General features: G+C 52.1%; 7 protein-coding genes across 7 annotated transcripts; 4 read left to right on the top strand and 3 right to left on the bottom strand.

Annotated features, from left to right (window-relative positions):
- Positions 1-679: 679 nt before the first annotated feature.
- On the bottom strand, positions 680-2,798 carry ACHE_10018A (transmembrane 9 family protein; the record flags this gene model as incomplete). The annotated part of the gene is made up of 4 exons (XM_043276408.1): positions 680-747; positions 811-1,246; positions 1,302-1,639; positions 1,697-2,798. 4 exons carry the CDS (start codon positions 2,796-2,798, stop codon positions 680-682), a joined length of 1,944 nt encoding a protein of 647 aa, XP_043131138.1.
- Positions 2,799-3,163: 365 nt separating this feature from the next.
- Positions 3,164-4,321, top strand: lcp5 (small subunit rRNA maturation protein LCP5; the record flags this gene model as incomplete). The annotated part of the gene is made up of 1 exon (XM_043276519.1): positions 3,164-4,321. The coding sequence occupies one exon, from the start codon at positions 3,164-3,166 to the stop codon at positions 4,319-4,321; it is 1,158 nt and encodes a 385-aa protein (XP_043131139.1).
- Positions 4,322-4,458: 137 nt separating this feature from the next.
- ACHE_10020S (uncharacterized protein) lies at positions 4,459-5,361 on the top strand (the record flags this gene model as incomplete). Its single annotated transcript, XM_043276631.1, has 3 exons — positions 4,459-4,618; positions 4,680-4,892; positions 4,952-5,361. The coding sequence occupies 3 exons, from the start codon at positions 4,459-4,461 to the stop codon at positions 5,359-5,361; spliced, it is 783 nt and encodes a 260-aa protein (XP_043131140.1).
- A 260-nt stretch (positions 5,362-5,621) lies between these two features.
- On the bottom strand, positions 5,622-7,233 carry ACHE_10021A (flavin-containing monooxygenase; the record flags this gene model as incomplete). Its single annotated transcript, XM_043276742.1, has 2 exons — positions 5,622-6,887; positions 6,946-7,233. 2 exons carry the CDS (start codon positions 7,231-7,233, stop codon positions 5,622-5,624), a joined length of 1,554 nt encoding a protein of 517 aa, XP_043131141.1.
- A 916-nt stretch (positions 7,234-8,149) lies between these two features.
- Positions 8,150-10,157, top strand: ACHE_10022S (uncharacterized protein; the record flags this gene model as incomplete). Its single annotated transcript, XM_043276853.1, has 3 exons — positions 8,150-8,493; positions 8,551-8,881; positions 8,940-10,157. The coding sequence occupies 3 exons, from the start codon at positions 8,150-8,152 to the stop codon at positions 10,155-10,157; spliced, it is 1,893 nt and encodes a 630-aa protein (XP_043131142.1).
- A 226-nt stretch (positions 10,158-10,383) lies between these two features.
- ACHE_10023S (FAD-binding oxidoreductase) lies at positions 10,384-11,931 on the top strand (the record flags this gene model as incomplete). The annotated part of the gene is made up of 1 exon (XM_043276964.1): positions 10,384-11,931. One exon carries the CDS (start codon positions 10,384-10,386, stop codon positions 11,929-11,931), a length of 1,548 nt encoding a protein of 515 aa, XP_043131143.1.
- Positions 11,932-12,031: 100 nt separating this feature from the next.
- ACHE_10024A (putative 5'-nucleotidase) lies at positions 12,032-14,215 on the bottom strand (the record flags this gene model as incomplete). The annotated part of the gene is made up of 4 exons (XM_043277075.1): positions 12,032-13,535; positions 13,582-13,775; positions 13,853-14,063; positions 14,112-14,215. The coding sequence occupies 4 exons, from the start codon at positions 14,213-14,215 to the stop codon at positions 12,032-12,034; spliced, it is 2,013 nt and encodes a 670-aa protein (XP_043131144.1).
- Positions 14,216-14,430: the final 215 nt, after the last annotated feature.

Below are 14,430 nucleotides of genomic sequence, written 5' to 3' on the forward strand. Positions count from 1 at the left end.
ATGCGACAATTGTGGCTGAGGGCGGACAGAAGGCCGAAGACCGTGGGGCAGATGCAGATGTGGGAAAAGGCTGGAAATCAGCTATACAGCACAAAAGAACATTAGAATCGCTTCAGAATTTCGGTTATTGTATGGAGGAATCAAAGAAAGAGGAATCAAAGAAAGAGAAAGAAAATACTGAGAAAACCCTCGTCATCGTCGCAGGCCGTGGCAAGTCACGCGCCACTAGAGGGTCCCGACTCCAGAGCGCTTGGCGGGTTCGAGGCGCAGCCCGGCGATCCACGGTATCTGTGTTTGCCCTTCACGCTTCTCTATGCTTACTCTTAAGTCTCAGGCATTGGGCATAGTTCAATTAAAGATACATGTGGAAGGAAGAAAAAATAATCAAAATGTATGTCATCAACTATACAGGGATATCCGAACAATAATCACCCAACACCTGCTCCGGAAAACATGACCCATTGCTTCCGTTTCTATACATAATAACAGAGTAGCAGTACAGTCAATCATCGTCTTCGGACTTGTCCTTCAGTGCGAGCCGCGCGGCGTGGGCCGGGGACATCGGCCACCCAGACTCCACGACCGGGGACCCGCGCAGTCCAGAACGAGGTCGATGGACCGTCTCCAAATATGGAGTAACGCTCCGGGATTCAAGAAAAGAAACACTACAATGCAACGCTTAATCGACCTTGATCGAACGATAAATTCGCTGCACGAATGCCCAGCTGGCAAAGAATCCGATTGAGCCTAAAATAGTATTTGTATTAGCGACGAATATGCGAAACCGCATGAGGATAGAGTGGAACACACCAGTCAAAATGAATACCACGAATCCAATTAGTGCCGAGTACCCCACATACAGAACCGCTCCCGTCAGCCCGCCAAAGCTGACTCGCGTGGCCCAGAAAAGCAGGGCGTTGAGGAACACATAGCCTCCCGTCATACCGGCGCCGGCAAAAGACCGCCAATGCCACCGGTAGTTCTCAGCGCAGAGCAAGAAGTACACCAGCAGTACTGTTGTCGCGGCCGTCGTAATGATCATCAGACCGTAACAGATGAATAAAAACCCAAACATGTAATAAATCTTGTTCGTCCACAGCGAGGTCATGATGAAGTATAGTTCCACGAAAATCGCTCCAAATGGAAGCAGACTAGTCAGGAACATCGACGGAAATGTCCGCAGCGTGCCCGTCATCGGAGGCACTTGTCGGGGGATCTGGTTGGTCTTGGTGGGACCTTCAACAGCCTATAAACACAGTTAACCTGCGGGTTTTCGATTTAGACGACTGACTGGAACTTACCCTCTGCTTGAATCCAAGCCAGCTACCCGCGAAACTCAATGGCACGCTGATCACGAACCAAATGAGCACCAAAGCGAGCATCGTCCCGAACGGTACCGCTCCACTCGAACCCTTCGCCCAGACGAACAGGTTCAACAAAAAGAACGTGCAGAAAATCACACCTGGGATCAGCAGCGGCGTCATGACAATGTTCCTCTTCCATGCTTCTCCGCCAAATGATTTGTACACCCGAGCCGACACGTATCCTCCGATGAAACCAAACACGGTGTAGATGAGAAGGATCGCGGTGGCCAGGAAACCTCGATTCGCAGGAGAGAGAAGTCCGAAGAGCGCAAACACTTGAGATCGCATCAGTAACAATGGCCATAATCATCCAGCTCCAAACAACTACTTACCAACTGTCACGCCGGCCATCATGAAAAGCTGAGCGCCGTTACCCACCAGAACACTAAGCAGCAGCGGAGACCTAGGGCACCGGAAGACGTCGCCGTGAACCAATTTCCAGCCCGAGTCCTCTTGGATGCCATCCTCAACAGCGGCAGACGTTCCATCCAGGTCCTCGAGGTTGATCGCATCAAGCCTGTTGTACCGTGCAATATCCTTCCTGAGAGCCCGGACCAAGATCATGCTTACCATTCCAACCAAAAACACAACAAAAACAGCCGAGTTGATGAGGGAGAACCAGTGGATCTTAGGGTCGTACACGTGCAGGTACTTGTCCCAGCGCGTAGCCCAAACGGTGGGTGACTCGCGCCAGTACACACTGTATGTGAAAGTGACCGCCGTCTCGCCATCCTCGCTTAGCAGCACGGGCGCATTGTCGCTACCACACTCCGCAGTTCCATCGTCCAGAGCTTTCGTGTCATGGCGAGACTCTGGCTGAACAAGGACACCCACGACACGGAACTGGTCCTTGCCTCCAGATCCAACGCGGTGGAAATCAATTAGGATATCGTAATGGTTGTTCAAGTAAGGCTCCCCGTTGTCATTCGCTATTCCCAGAGCAAATCCGGGACTGTAAAATTCGGTCTGGGTGACGGTTTCCACGTTTCGTTGCGCTGCCGGGAGTCCGTCGACGAGCCAATTGACGTTGTACCCTTGCATTATCCGACGATTGGTGAATTTTGCGCTTCGAGAATCGAATTTGACCTCCCCACATACTGCCTTGCAGGTCTCATTTACCCCCATGCGCAGCTCAAACGGCGACGTCTGAATCCGGTCTCCGAACAAGATACTACCCAACGACTCCCGCACATCACTTGGGCCGTCTTTGGGACGACAGAAATGAAAGGCCGGGTGGTAGTAGTCGTACGAAAATACCGAATGGAGCTGGTCATCCTGTCCAGCTATACCGGGAGTCAGGTGGTTGACATAGAGCGGCACAGCTTGTCCTTCATCGTACGAAGTCGGCGCGACACCAGGGAGATAGAACGCAGAGGATAAGGGAACGGATAAAAGGAGCGTAGACAGGAGGGATGTTCGTTCGTTAAACCACATTGTTGCTGTTGTCTCTGAATGACCAAGAAGCGAGCATTAGCCGGTGGTTTTCATTAGGTAGCAAAGCGGCAACCGCGACATACAATCAACAGCTGCTACCACCACGAGTGTCAGCCGTTAAGGAATCATGGAATTAATGAGAAGCATAGGCGATTGAATAACTCATAAACAAAGCTCTCCAAGGCAGAAAGCAATGCGGCGGTTCGAGCATTGCCTCTGTGGTTACGATGAGGCCAGCTGGGCCGCCTTGGCACACGTGATTTCCGTGCCTTATCTGCACGTGCTGATAACCGCTCCGAAAAATTTCCCTCCATTTCGTATCGCCGCAGCGAGAAGAACAACCAGCACATTCAATTGCGCATATCATGGCAGCAACAGCAATGCAATCCGAGGCAGCGCCTCAGGATATTTCTACGCTACTTGAGACCATCACCAGCTGTCTCTCCGGCACAGGATCCTCCCTTCCAAAGGCGGCCAAAGATGAGCCAACGGACGCCTCGATCGACCCTCCGCAGCAAGGCATTTCGCTACTCAACACCAAGAGCGAATTGCTCCTTTCCTACCTTCATAACCTTGTCTTTTTGACTATCTTCCAGTTGAGGGGTCTTTCAGCGGAGGACTCGGCCGACGGAGAAAACCAGTCCCTGCGGGAGGATGTCGTGAAAAAGTTGACTGAACTACGGGTTTACTTGGAACGCGGTGTCCGACCATTGGAGGGACGGTTGAAATATCAAGTTGATAAGGTTGTCAAGGCAGCGGAGGATGCTGAGAGAGATGGACGGAATGCGCCAGGGCCTACGAAGACCAAGACAAAGAAAGCACCGAAGTCGGACGAGGACGAGGACGAGGACGATTCGGGATCCGAAGAAGCGTCCAGCGGCAGTGAAGATGAGGAAAGTGAAGATGAAGAAGATATCGACGAGATGGCGTACCGACCGAATGTGTCTGCGTTCTCCCAAGGCGTCGAGGCTCAGGCGAAGCCGACCAAATCGGACATAACGGAACAGAAAGCACCGAGCGATGGAATTTACCGGCCTCCCAAAGTTATGCCCACTGCTCTTCCTACTACCGAGCGTCGCGAACGCGAAGATCGTCGTCCTCGCCGGTCGAATGTTATTGACGAGTTTGTCAATGCCGAAATGTCGTCTGCGCCGACAATGGAAGCCAGTATCGGCAGTACGATCCGGTCCGGTGGAAGACACACGCGGTCACAGAAGGAGAAGGATCGTGAAGAAGAGAGGAGAGCATACGAAGAAACCAACTTTGTGCGACTGCCCAAACTCAGCAAGGAGGAGCAGAAGAAGCAGCGAGGCCGTCGCGGTCTGGAGAGTACGTTTGGTGGTGAAGACTGGAAGGGCCTTACTGAGGGTGCAGACCGCATCGCCAGACTTACACAAAGGGGCAAGGGAAGTGGCAGCGCATTGGACAAAAGTCGCAAGCGGAAAACCACGGAGGACATGCCTGGTGCCGTGGGCCAAATTTTTGACAAGCGACGGAAGAAGGTTGACAGCTGGAAGCGATAAAGGCTGTTTTGGGTGTTATTCTCATGGCATTTCTGGGGAATTGTTCATTTATTATGCTTTGATACCATGCGAAAAGTTCTGTATAATTACTCTTACTCTTTTCGGCGATAGTCGCAAATTCACATGCATCGCCGGCCATGACATCATCGGCCGTGAAACTTGGACAGGCACTTTATTTTCTCTTCTTCCTCTCCTTCCAACATATTCTTGCCATTCTTACCATTCTTACCTTGACTATATCCTGTCATTACCTCGAAAAGCCATACAATTTCCCAGCAATCACCATGGAGAACCCAGGTTTGTCAATTGCTCCTCACTAACCCTCATTTCGCAGTAACTGACGCCTCTCAATCCATAGTGGAAGATGTCCCTGCCGTGATCCAGATGTTGATCGAGTCGCCTCCATCACTGCAGCAAAAGGCCATTGAACGATTCTTTACTCCCTCCGCAGAATTCGTGCATCCCTTCTGTCGCGTCTGGGGCTACAAGGGAAGCCGTTGGGCAATAGTCAAGATCTTCCAGTGGTACAAGATCATGTCTCCTCGCATCGAACACGAAATCCACTCCATCGGTAGGCATTATATCAACACCGAGCAACACGAACAGGAAACGCTAACAGAACCAATCCAGCATTCGATAAAGACAACCTCAAGCTCTACGTGAGCATGTCACAACTCTTCTCCATCTGGCTCATCCCCTTCCATGTCGCCCCCGTCACCCTCACCACTGTCCTCACTCTGACGACCTCTCCTGGCGAAGAAAAACATACAACAAACGGCACCCGCACACACTACTTCATTGCCAAGCAAGAAGATCTGTATCAAACCTCGGAGTTCATCAAGTTTGTCGTTCCGCACGTGGGTCACCTCGTTATCTATGCATGGCAGGCTTTTGCGACCCTGTTCTGCTTATTTGGCGTGGCTCTCTTCTGGCCGTTGATTTGGTTGGAAGAGAGAGGATGGGTCCCTGGTCGAGTGCTGCGTGGTGGAAACCTGGTTTATGATATTCACAAGAAGATTCCGGATATTAAGGAAACGTGATAGTGATGCAATTGTCGTTTTGTATGTAGATAGTGCTATATATGGCTTGGTAATTGTCTTCATTAATGTTTGTTGGTTCTGTTGGGATATATATAGGAGACCGCACTGTGTTACAGAGTAACATCAAGAAAAGTGTCTGAGAAAGTAGGGAAAATGATACACTTGATCGCTAACAATCGACTTTAAAGATATCCATACAGAAAAATCACCAATACATACAGCCATTCCGGCGCCTCTATACCCTTTTCTTCTTTTTATGTTCACCGTTGCTTTCTCAAGGTCTTGCGAAGGGCCTCTTCCCGCTTAACCACTTCCATAGGAAGAGCCCGGCCGACACCAAACAGGACAAATGGCGCCCACTTCCACCGGAAAGGATTGACCAAGATCACAAACAGGAACCAGTAGATAAGCTCCGAGTAGGTGAAGAAGTCAAAGGCACCTGTCGGGGAGAACCGTTTCATGAGCCGAGTCCAGTCAATCCAGGTCTTCATACGTCCCTCTGTCGGTTGCGACAACGGATCAACCAAGAACATTAGAAGGAACCGAGTGTAAATGCCAATATGCATGTTGCCCACGGTACCAATGGCATCGACGTAGGTGCTGTTGTTGGCACAGATGCTGGTGTACTTGGGCGGGAAGACCTGAAGATACCAACTGGGCGGCCCATAGGGCTCTTCGAAGACTTCGTCCGGCAAGAAATTGAGAGAAGGGCGCTTGAAACCCGTGGCCAAGATGATCACATCACCCGTCACGACCGATTCGCGGCCAGGACCACCCTTGGGAACACCTTGGGTACGGTGGTTGAAGAGAATTCCATTTTCCTGGACCTGAAGAATGTCACCACGGAGCCAGCGCGCGTGACCTTCCCGGATCAAGTCGAACAGCTCCGAGTTGGCCATGGGCGTCTGCGTAAAGAGACCTCCAGACGGGGCAATGTCCTGCATGTCACGGTAGAAGAGCTTGTGAAGCAACCATTCGGGAACCCATGAGAGGGTAGTCTCCTGCCCAAAGATGTTCATGGCCAACAAAGACTGCACGAAGATATTTCGCGGAATCACCCACTTGTCCGAACGAGACAGGACATCAATCTCACGGGCACCCGACTTGGCAGCGAACTCGAGTGCTTCGATGGCGCTGGCACCACCGCCAACCACGAGCACTTTCTTGCCCTTGACGTGCTTGCCATCGAGATCGGACGAGTGGAACAGGCCGCCTTTGAACTTGCTTTGGTCGGGGAGAGTCGGCATCTTAGGGTCACCACAGACACCCACCGTGGCTAGAATGCCGTCGAAACGTCCGTATTCTTTTTCATTGTCGTTGATGATCCATTTCCCATCCTTTGCTTGTTTCACAGATGTGACCTTGGTATCGAATACGGTCCGGTTCTGCAGGCCATAGCGCTTCCACACCCCAATGATCTGGTCGCGGATTTCCTGTTGTGTCGGATAGGCCGTATCATATCGCACGGAAGGATGGAATCGGTACATGAGACTGTGAATCTGGAGCGAGGATGTCGAGTTCACTCTCTGCGGGGGGTTAACATCCACATCACCAGACGATATGGGATAATATAACATAACATACACTCCAGATACCACCCAGACCCTTCTCCTTGGAGCGACTCTCGAAGAGCTGCACATCGAAGCCATGTCCAACACAATGAGCAGCAGACGAGACTCCAGTTAGACCGGCACCGATAACGGCCACACGCTTCTTGGGGAGACTGGTGGCAGATGAAGTCGGCGGTGGAGGAACAGGCGCAAAGACCCAATTGAGGACCGTCTGGAAGATAACATAGACGAAGCTAAAGATCTCCAGAAGCGGGTGTTTGATGAAGGCCGAGAGAGACGACTGGTCCTGCGGCGAGGACATGCTGTCAATTGTATTCTCTCAGTATGGACAAGATAGAAGAATACTGAGAGAGAGATTGAAAGGAAGGGAGATGAGAAAGGAGACACGAGAAAAGAGAGTGTGAACGAAAGCGTTCTTTTCCTTTTAAGGCAAGCGGAAGGTCTGACGTCACCATGGATCCGGCTTGACGCCATGTGAACTCGGCGCAAAACAGGATCGATTTACAGGTTAGATCCTTGTAAAGTAAGCCCTATGGGAATGCTTTTCACATGAATTCAATTCAATTCAATAATGGCCTGACCCGGATATCACTATTATAGCCTCACCTGTCAGTCATGCCCTAATGCCGAGGACTACAGAGCACACATCTTCGTTCACACGTCAGAGCTTAGCTTATCGCGGAGCGCCTAGTTCCATCGCTACCAGGATACATCTCTGAGCCAGTAGTATCGGCTCTTCCTTCGGTTTGTATGTCTAGCGAACCATGTCCAGTCTGGATGTACTCCGTAGATATATATCTTGGCTCCTGCACATCCGTACACCAAAAAGTACGGAGTAAAGAAGAACATGAATAGTTTTCGCCGCATATCTAGCCAACCCTTCTTCGAATAACCCGCTGTAAAATTCACTCAGGCATCATATTAATCTCTATTCAATTGTATCTGTGTGTGACGCCATTCTGGCAGGCGGTCTTCTGGGCGGGGACACCAAAGCGGCAGAATTCCAATGGCCTCGACTTTTCTCCGTCTCCTTTGGCACCGCGTCTACCATTCAACTGAGACTGTGCACGGCATATTGCTTTCGAACTCACGTCTAGGCGACCATGCGGTGCGCAGCATGCTAAATCTCCATTCGTCTTCGTGATCAAGACGCCTCCGACCCGGGACGGTCTCCGTTCCTACACAGTCGCATCTCCGCAGCCAGATTAACCGTCACAATGGCCACGCCAGGAACCTCCGTCTTGGATAGATTCCTGTCTAGCATCGCAGACCTCGTTCGACAACGCGATGGCGCCAAATTGCAGGACTTTCTTCAACTCGAACCGCCGCTGTCCGATATCTACCAGCAGATGGTCGTCGAGCTACGCCAGCGATATCCGGCTGAATCCCCCAAGAAAGACGCCGAACTACACCGACGATGCGAAAGCCTGGTACCGCGATCCAAGGGAAGCAGCTCATGGATCGCCTTTCCCACATTCATGAAACTCTACTTTACCTTTCTTCGCGACGTGAACGTCGAGAACCTCCTTGAAACATATAACCTGCTCAAGGGACTGCTCAAGTAAGTCTCGTCGGCATTCCTCACCATCGCGATCGATCTGACCAGTCGTGTCTATAGTCAATGTGTCTTAGCGCTAGGTGACAGCCAAATGGGTGTCGTCGTCCTACCCACCGTCCTCTACCTGTGCAAAGTGCTCGCAAAACTGGCCATGGGTTTGGATCGTCGACCCGATTTGATTGCCCATTTATTGCGTCTCGAGGGCCGGCCTGATCAGGATGAGAGTGTGGAGAAAGTGACATTGGTGGAAAAATCGGCCAACGTGGTCCGCGAAGCCTTCATAAAGTGTCTCACCGACCGCAGCGGAACCCCAGGAGTGCAGGGAAAACCCGAAGGACGGCGCGTCGGGATCTATCTCATGGCCAACTTGTGTTTGAAACTTCTTTTTCAGGTATTTTCTGTCTGTATGGGGCTTGAAGAGCTTATCAACTGATCTGACCACGCTCTAGTGCGGCAAGCTCCGTAATGCGGAACAGATGTTTGCCAGTATCAGCGCTCAATCTCCTCCTTTGACTTACTTTCCTGCATCACAACGAGTCACCTACCTCTACTATCTCGGACGTTATCTCTTCTCGAATAGCCTCTTTTATCCTGCGCAGATTGCCTTACAGGCCGCATACGACCAGTGCCACCGCCAAGCATTACAGCAGAAACGAGTCGTTCTCACCTACCTCATTCCGTGCAATGTCATAATGGGGCGTTTCCCGTCCGGGCTGCTGCTGCAGCGCCCAGAGGCCCAGGGACTGGCGGAGAAGTTTGTGCCCATCTGCCAACTGATTGCCCGGGGCGATTATATCGCCTTTCGGGACCACCTTGCCTTTGACTCACCGGCAAACGAATGGTTTGCTCGAAAAGGCATCCTTCTGGCGTTGCGAAATCGCTGTGAAATTCTAGTATGGCGGTCACTGGCACGCAAGGTGTTCGTCCATGGAGGTTTTCTTGGGGACCCTGCAGCTCAACGCAGTCCACCGCCCTACCTTTACTTGAAGAAACTCGAAACAGCTGTCAGGTGGCTTCAGTCGCGACACGTGCAATCATCGCTCGGTGCGATCAGTTTTATCCCACCGAGTCGAGCATTAGATGCTAAAGCGGGCGAAAATAATGCCGGGTCGCAGATCATCTACAAGGCGCCGGACCCAGATTTTGCCGATGCCCATGATCCAGATACGAGTGGCGCCGATCGCATCGTATCTTCGAAGTACGATGATTATCTAGCCCCGGATGCTTGTTTTGATGCATTAGGGCAGTTGCAGGAGAACCCCGCCCACACTCTGACGGATGGGGACCCAAGTGCCAATTACAGTCAACATGAATTGGACCCGTATGCCGATAGAGCTGCATTGAATTCGGAGGACGAGGCTCAAGGAAAACCGACGCCGATGATGCGGGAAATCGAGTCAATCCTGGCGTCGCTGTTGACTCAAGGTCTCATGCGAGGATATCTCACCCATGGCAACCCGCGGTTCGCAATCCCCGGAGCACGTACGCGGGGCGCAATACCTACAGGTTTTCCCAATGTGTGGCAGACCATATATGCTCGCGAGAGTGAGGATGACAACGTGCCTGGATGGGTGAAACCGTCAAAACCCGCCGCAGCGCCTGTTGGTGCCGGCGGAGGGGGTCGTGTAGTGAATCTATCGGGTGCGCGACCCGTAGGGGCTCAGTAGCGTTGTATATGTTTTGTATTTACTAGCATTTCTAGCATCAGATACCATGGCGTTTGATTGAGTTTACTTTTGGCAATTTCGAAGTGTACCTTTGATCTTATCGATCTGATCTTGGCATATGACATCATCACAGGCAACACTGTAAGCAATGCGGCTACTACTATATTAAGCAGCGCTGCAACCTCATCTTGACCTCACCTCTTACTATTCGGGTATAACCTGCGCTATGCAACATCACAATATAGCTGTCAAGGCAATTGCCGCTCAGGTCGAGCGTTTCCACCAGCTCCAACGACCGTTCCGCATCTACCATGGCTCAACAAACAGCACACGTCAATCCCAGCATGGTCCAGATAATACAATCTCAACCGCGGACCTGACCCATATTCTGGACGTCAACACGTCCACTCAGACGGCTCTCGTCGAGCCAAATGTCCCAATGGACGCCCTCGTTCAGGCCACCGCGGCACACAACCTAGTCCCGTTGGTGGTCATGGAATTCCCCGGCATCACCGTGGGCGGGGGCTTCTCTGGAACGTCTGGAGAGAGCAGCTCATTCCGGCACGGATTCTTCGACGCGACAGTAAACTGGATAGAATTTATCCTCCCAAACGGCGAGGTCACCAGAGCGTCGAAGACTGACCGGACAGACCTGTTCTGGGGCGCTGCGTCGGCGTTCGGTACGTTGGGCGTGGTGACCATGCTCGAGGTGCAGCTGCGCCCCGCCAAGCCGTTCATAGAGCTGCGGTATCATTCCACCTCGAGTATGGAGGAGGCCATGCATGTGTTCCGGACGGTCACAAATGATCCCAGCACCGAGTACCTGGACGGAATTGTCTACGCGCGGGACCACGTCGTCGTCTGCGCGGGGAGATTAGTCGACATCCCTCGTACAGCTCCAGTGCGACTAACCAGACCTTGGGATGAATGGTACTATCTGCGTGCCCAGGATCGTAGTCGCCAGTCTTCAGGCCCAGCACTAGACCAGGCAGCAGTTGACTACATCCCCCTCATTGACTACCTCTTCCGTTACGACCGCGGGGCATTCTGGGTAGGCCGCTACGCCTACAGCTATTTCTTCGTCCCGTTTATCTACCTCACTCGTGTCTTACTGGACTGGTTCATGCACACCCGGGTAATGTACCATGCACTGCACGAAAGCGGCCACGCAAAGCGGTACATCATCCAAGACGTGGCGGTGCCATACGCTGGCACAAGCGAATTCGTCGACTGGCTGGATGATAAGGAGAACTTTGGCGCGTACCCAATCTGGCTGTGTCCATTGAGACATGGGCCCGGGGTGATGGAGCGGACCGCTGCTGCAGCGGAGAAAAGCACCAAATCCGAGTTCGAAAAGAAGCCCAACGCAACCACGGACGATGACTACATTATGAATTTCGGTCTATGGGCGCCCTCGCGCCATCCAAGTGACCGCTCCGCATTCCTCGCGCAGAACCGTCGTCTCGAGAGGAGGGTCCTCGATCTGCAGGGGAAGAAGTGGCTGTATGCGCATGCGTACTACACTGAAGACGAGTTCTGGTCCATCTACGACAAAAAGCAGTATGATGCGTTGCGGGAGAAATACCATGCGTCCTATCTGCCAGATCTGTATCAGAAGGTGCGTGTAGATTTGAGCCCGCAACAGGGACCTCAGAATTGGGTCGATTGGGTTAAGAGCATTATTTGGGAGATTCGGCCTGTTAGTGGGCTATATGGTGTGTACAAAGCGCTGAGGGGAGGAGAGTATTTCATCCACAAGAGCAAGACGGCATGAGGATGCCGGTGGTATTTCTATTTATGTACAAAAGGTCTATACCATATCTGTTCATAAGCCATATGTTCATCTCTAGCATCAAGCGGGAAATCAAATCTCCTCACTCCTCGATTATGATCCGTCCCTCCAGCCGTGGTGCAATTCCTTGCGTCCATGCGGGAGTGTACTCGAATTCACCCTCGCCCTGATCCAAGGCATCCAACCGAGACGAGCGCAATCCTGTCTTTCGCATCCACTTGCGCAACACCTGACGCGCGAGCCGGAGGCGATATTCTTCTTCCGCGGCAGATTGCGCCGGAAGTGTCACGTAGTTTGTCACGGGTTGCGGTGTAGTCAAGATATCCGGATCATCATCAGAATCCGAGTCCATGACATCCTCTTCCGCTTCCTCCTCAGCTTCTGCGTCTTCTTCTATCGTAGCGATCTGCGGGAATCGACCATAGTAGTACGATTTGCTGGTCCGTGATAGACCTGGCCGTTGCGGCTGTGCGGGCACCTTTTCCGAGACAGGTGATGGGCCAGCTGATGGCGGTTTCACGAGGCCGTTACAGTGCAGGCCCTTGTGAACACCATCCCAGTGTCGAGCCATACTATTACTCCAGCGTTGCCACCGGCCCATGACCCTCAAACTCAGGAAATATTGTCGGAGAATCGTACTGAGGAGCACTCCACTCTCCTCATCGACTATCTCCTCTACCTCGCCCCCTTCAGACTGTGTCAGCAGCGACGCGAAGCCATCCTTACCGCGGGACATGTATCCTCTCGTCGCTAGAACGTACTTGCGGTCATAGTCGATAGGTTTACTGCCAATATTGGCGAATGTGATACGCGATCCAGGTGGTGCAGATGGCTTGAACCCGAAAGAAATGTTGGATACCTGAGTGAATCGGCCTTCCATAGCAGGTAGCTGACTGACACCGTTCTCCAATGCTTCGAAGAGCGCATCGCCCTTGACACGCAATAAGACTACGGAATCCTCAAATGGGAAACAGTTCAGGATGTCCTTCAGTCGTATGATACCTGGTGGATAGACCTGATCCCCGCGCATGGTGCCTCCGGCCATCATGGCACAATCAGCAGCATAGTAGTAGCGCATCAAGTCGCAAACAAAGTTCCCCAAGTTGGACTCTTTCTGACGAACAGTGGAGAACCGACCATCTAACGGACGAACCGTGAAGCCAATGGGTTTCTCCAGTTTCGCTTTGAGACTTGAGGTCACACGTTCCACCAGGTTCACCGTAGCAGGATCCTCTGGGATTGCTCGAATCATATCACGTCGATCAATACTGAAGTCCCATCCAGAGCCATCCGACTTCCGCCATGCTTCGATGTAGCTCAACTGCTTAAAGTCGGTTCCAGATCGAAGAACGTGGGTCCCGTTAATGATCGAGTGGGCGTAGAAATGGTCGTGACCTCCCAAGATGATATCCACAGTTCCCGGGGGGAGATTTTGGGCTAATTTGTTGTCGTTCGGTTCTCGTTGGTGCGTGACGGCCACAACCAGATCAGCGCCTTGTTCGCGGAGGCGAGGAGCGAGTTCGAGGGCGGTCTTGGTGGCAGATTTGTAGATCAGGTCAGGTGGGAGGGCGTTGATTGTTTCCAGCCTATGAGTGTCAATTTCTCCATCCAGGCAGTGCGACAAGGACTTACCATTCTCTCTCACCCAGTCCAAGTACGCCAATCTTGATCCCATTGGATGCAGTCAGCATCACCGTCTGTTCACAATTGGCGATGGGCACACCCTCACCCAAAGCTGGGTCGAGGACATTCGCCAATAGCCAAGGAAATTTCCCTTGACTGCGCAGATGCCGGAATTGGGCGACACCGAAGTCAAGATCATGGTTCTATACCCCATCGCGGGACAATTGTCAGATTCTGGTGGACATCATGCGACAACAAATTCCTTCGACGGAGTACATACACCCATACATGCCACATCCGTCCCTGCTTTGTTCAGAAAAGGTACCATATGCCTGCCCTTTGTGACGGTACTCTCGAGACTCGGATTGAAGGCATCGCCGGAGAAGAAGGTAAGGAGCTCAGGTTGATCGGCGAAGCGGGGGTGGGAGCGATAGTAGTTGATGACGGATTGGAAGCGAGCGACACCACCGACTGGTTCTGCGGACCCCGGTCTGAGAGGTTAGCATATGCCGCTATTCAGGTAGGTAAAGGGAGCGTACTCAACGTGGTAGACATCGTTGTAATGGAGAAGACGGAGATCCGGACACCCTGTCCCCTGGCACGAGTGGGTGACGGACAGACCACCAGTCTCGAGGACGGACATCTGCGGACTGTTAAGGAAAGAGAGTCCCACAACCTAAAAGAGAGAAGAGAAGAGAAGAGCAGAGAGAGTGAGAGATGGAGTGGGAGATTGAGTGAGTGTGAGTGGTATGTATGAGAAGAGGAAGTGAGGGACAAGTCACGAACCGAATGAGGAAATCCGGGGAACCCCGCGACGCCTCAGGTATCAACATCGTCAGCCAATCATGAATGAAGGAT

The sequence above is a fragment of the Aspergillus chevalieri genome, chromosome 1 (assembly GCF_016861735.1).
Source record: "Aspergillus chevalieri M1 DNA, chromosome 1, nearly complete sequence".
Taxonomy (NCBI): domain Eukaryota; kingdom Fungi; phylum Ascomycota; class Eurotiomycetes; order Eurotiales; family Aspergillaceae; genus Aspergillus; species Aspergillus chevalieri.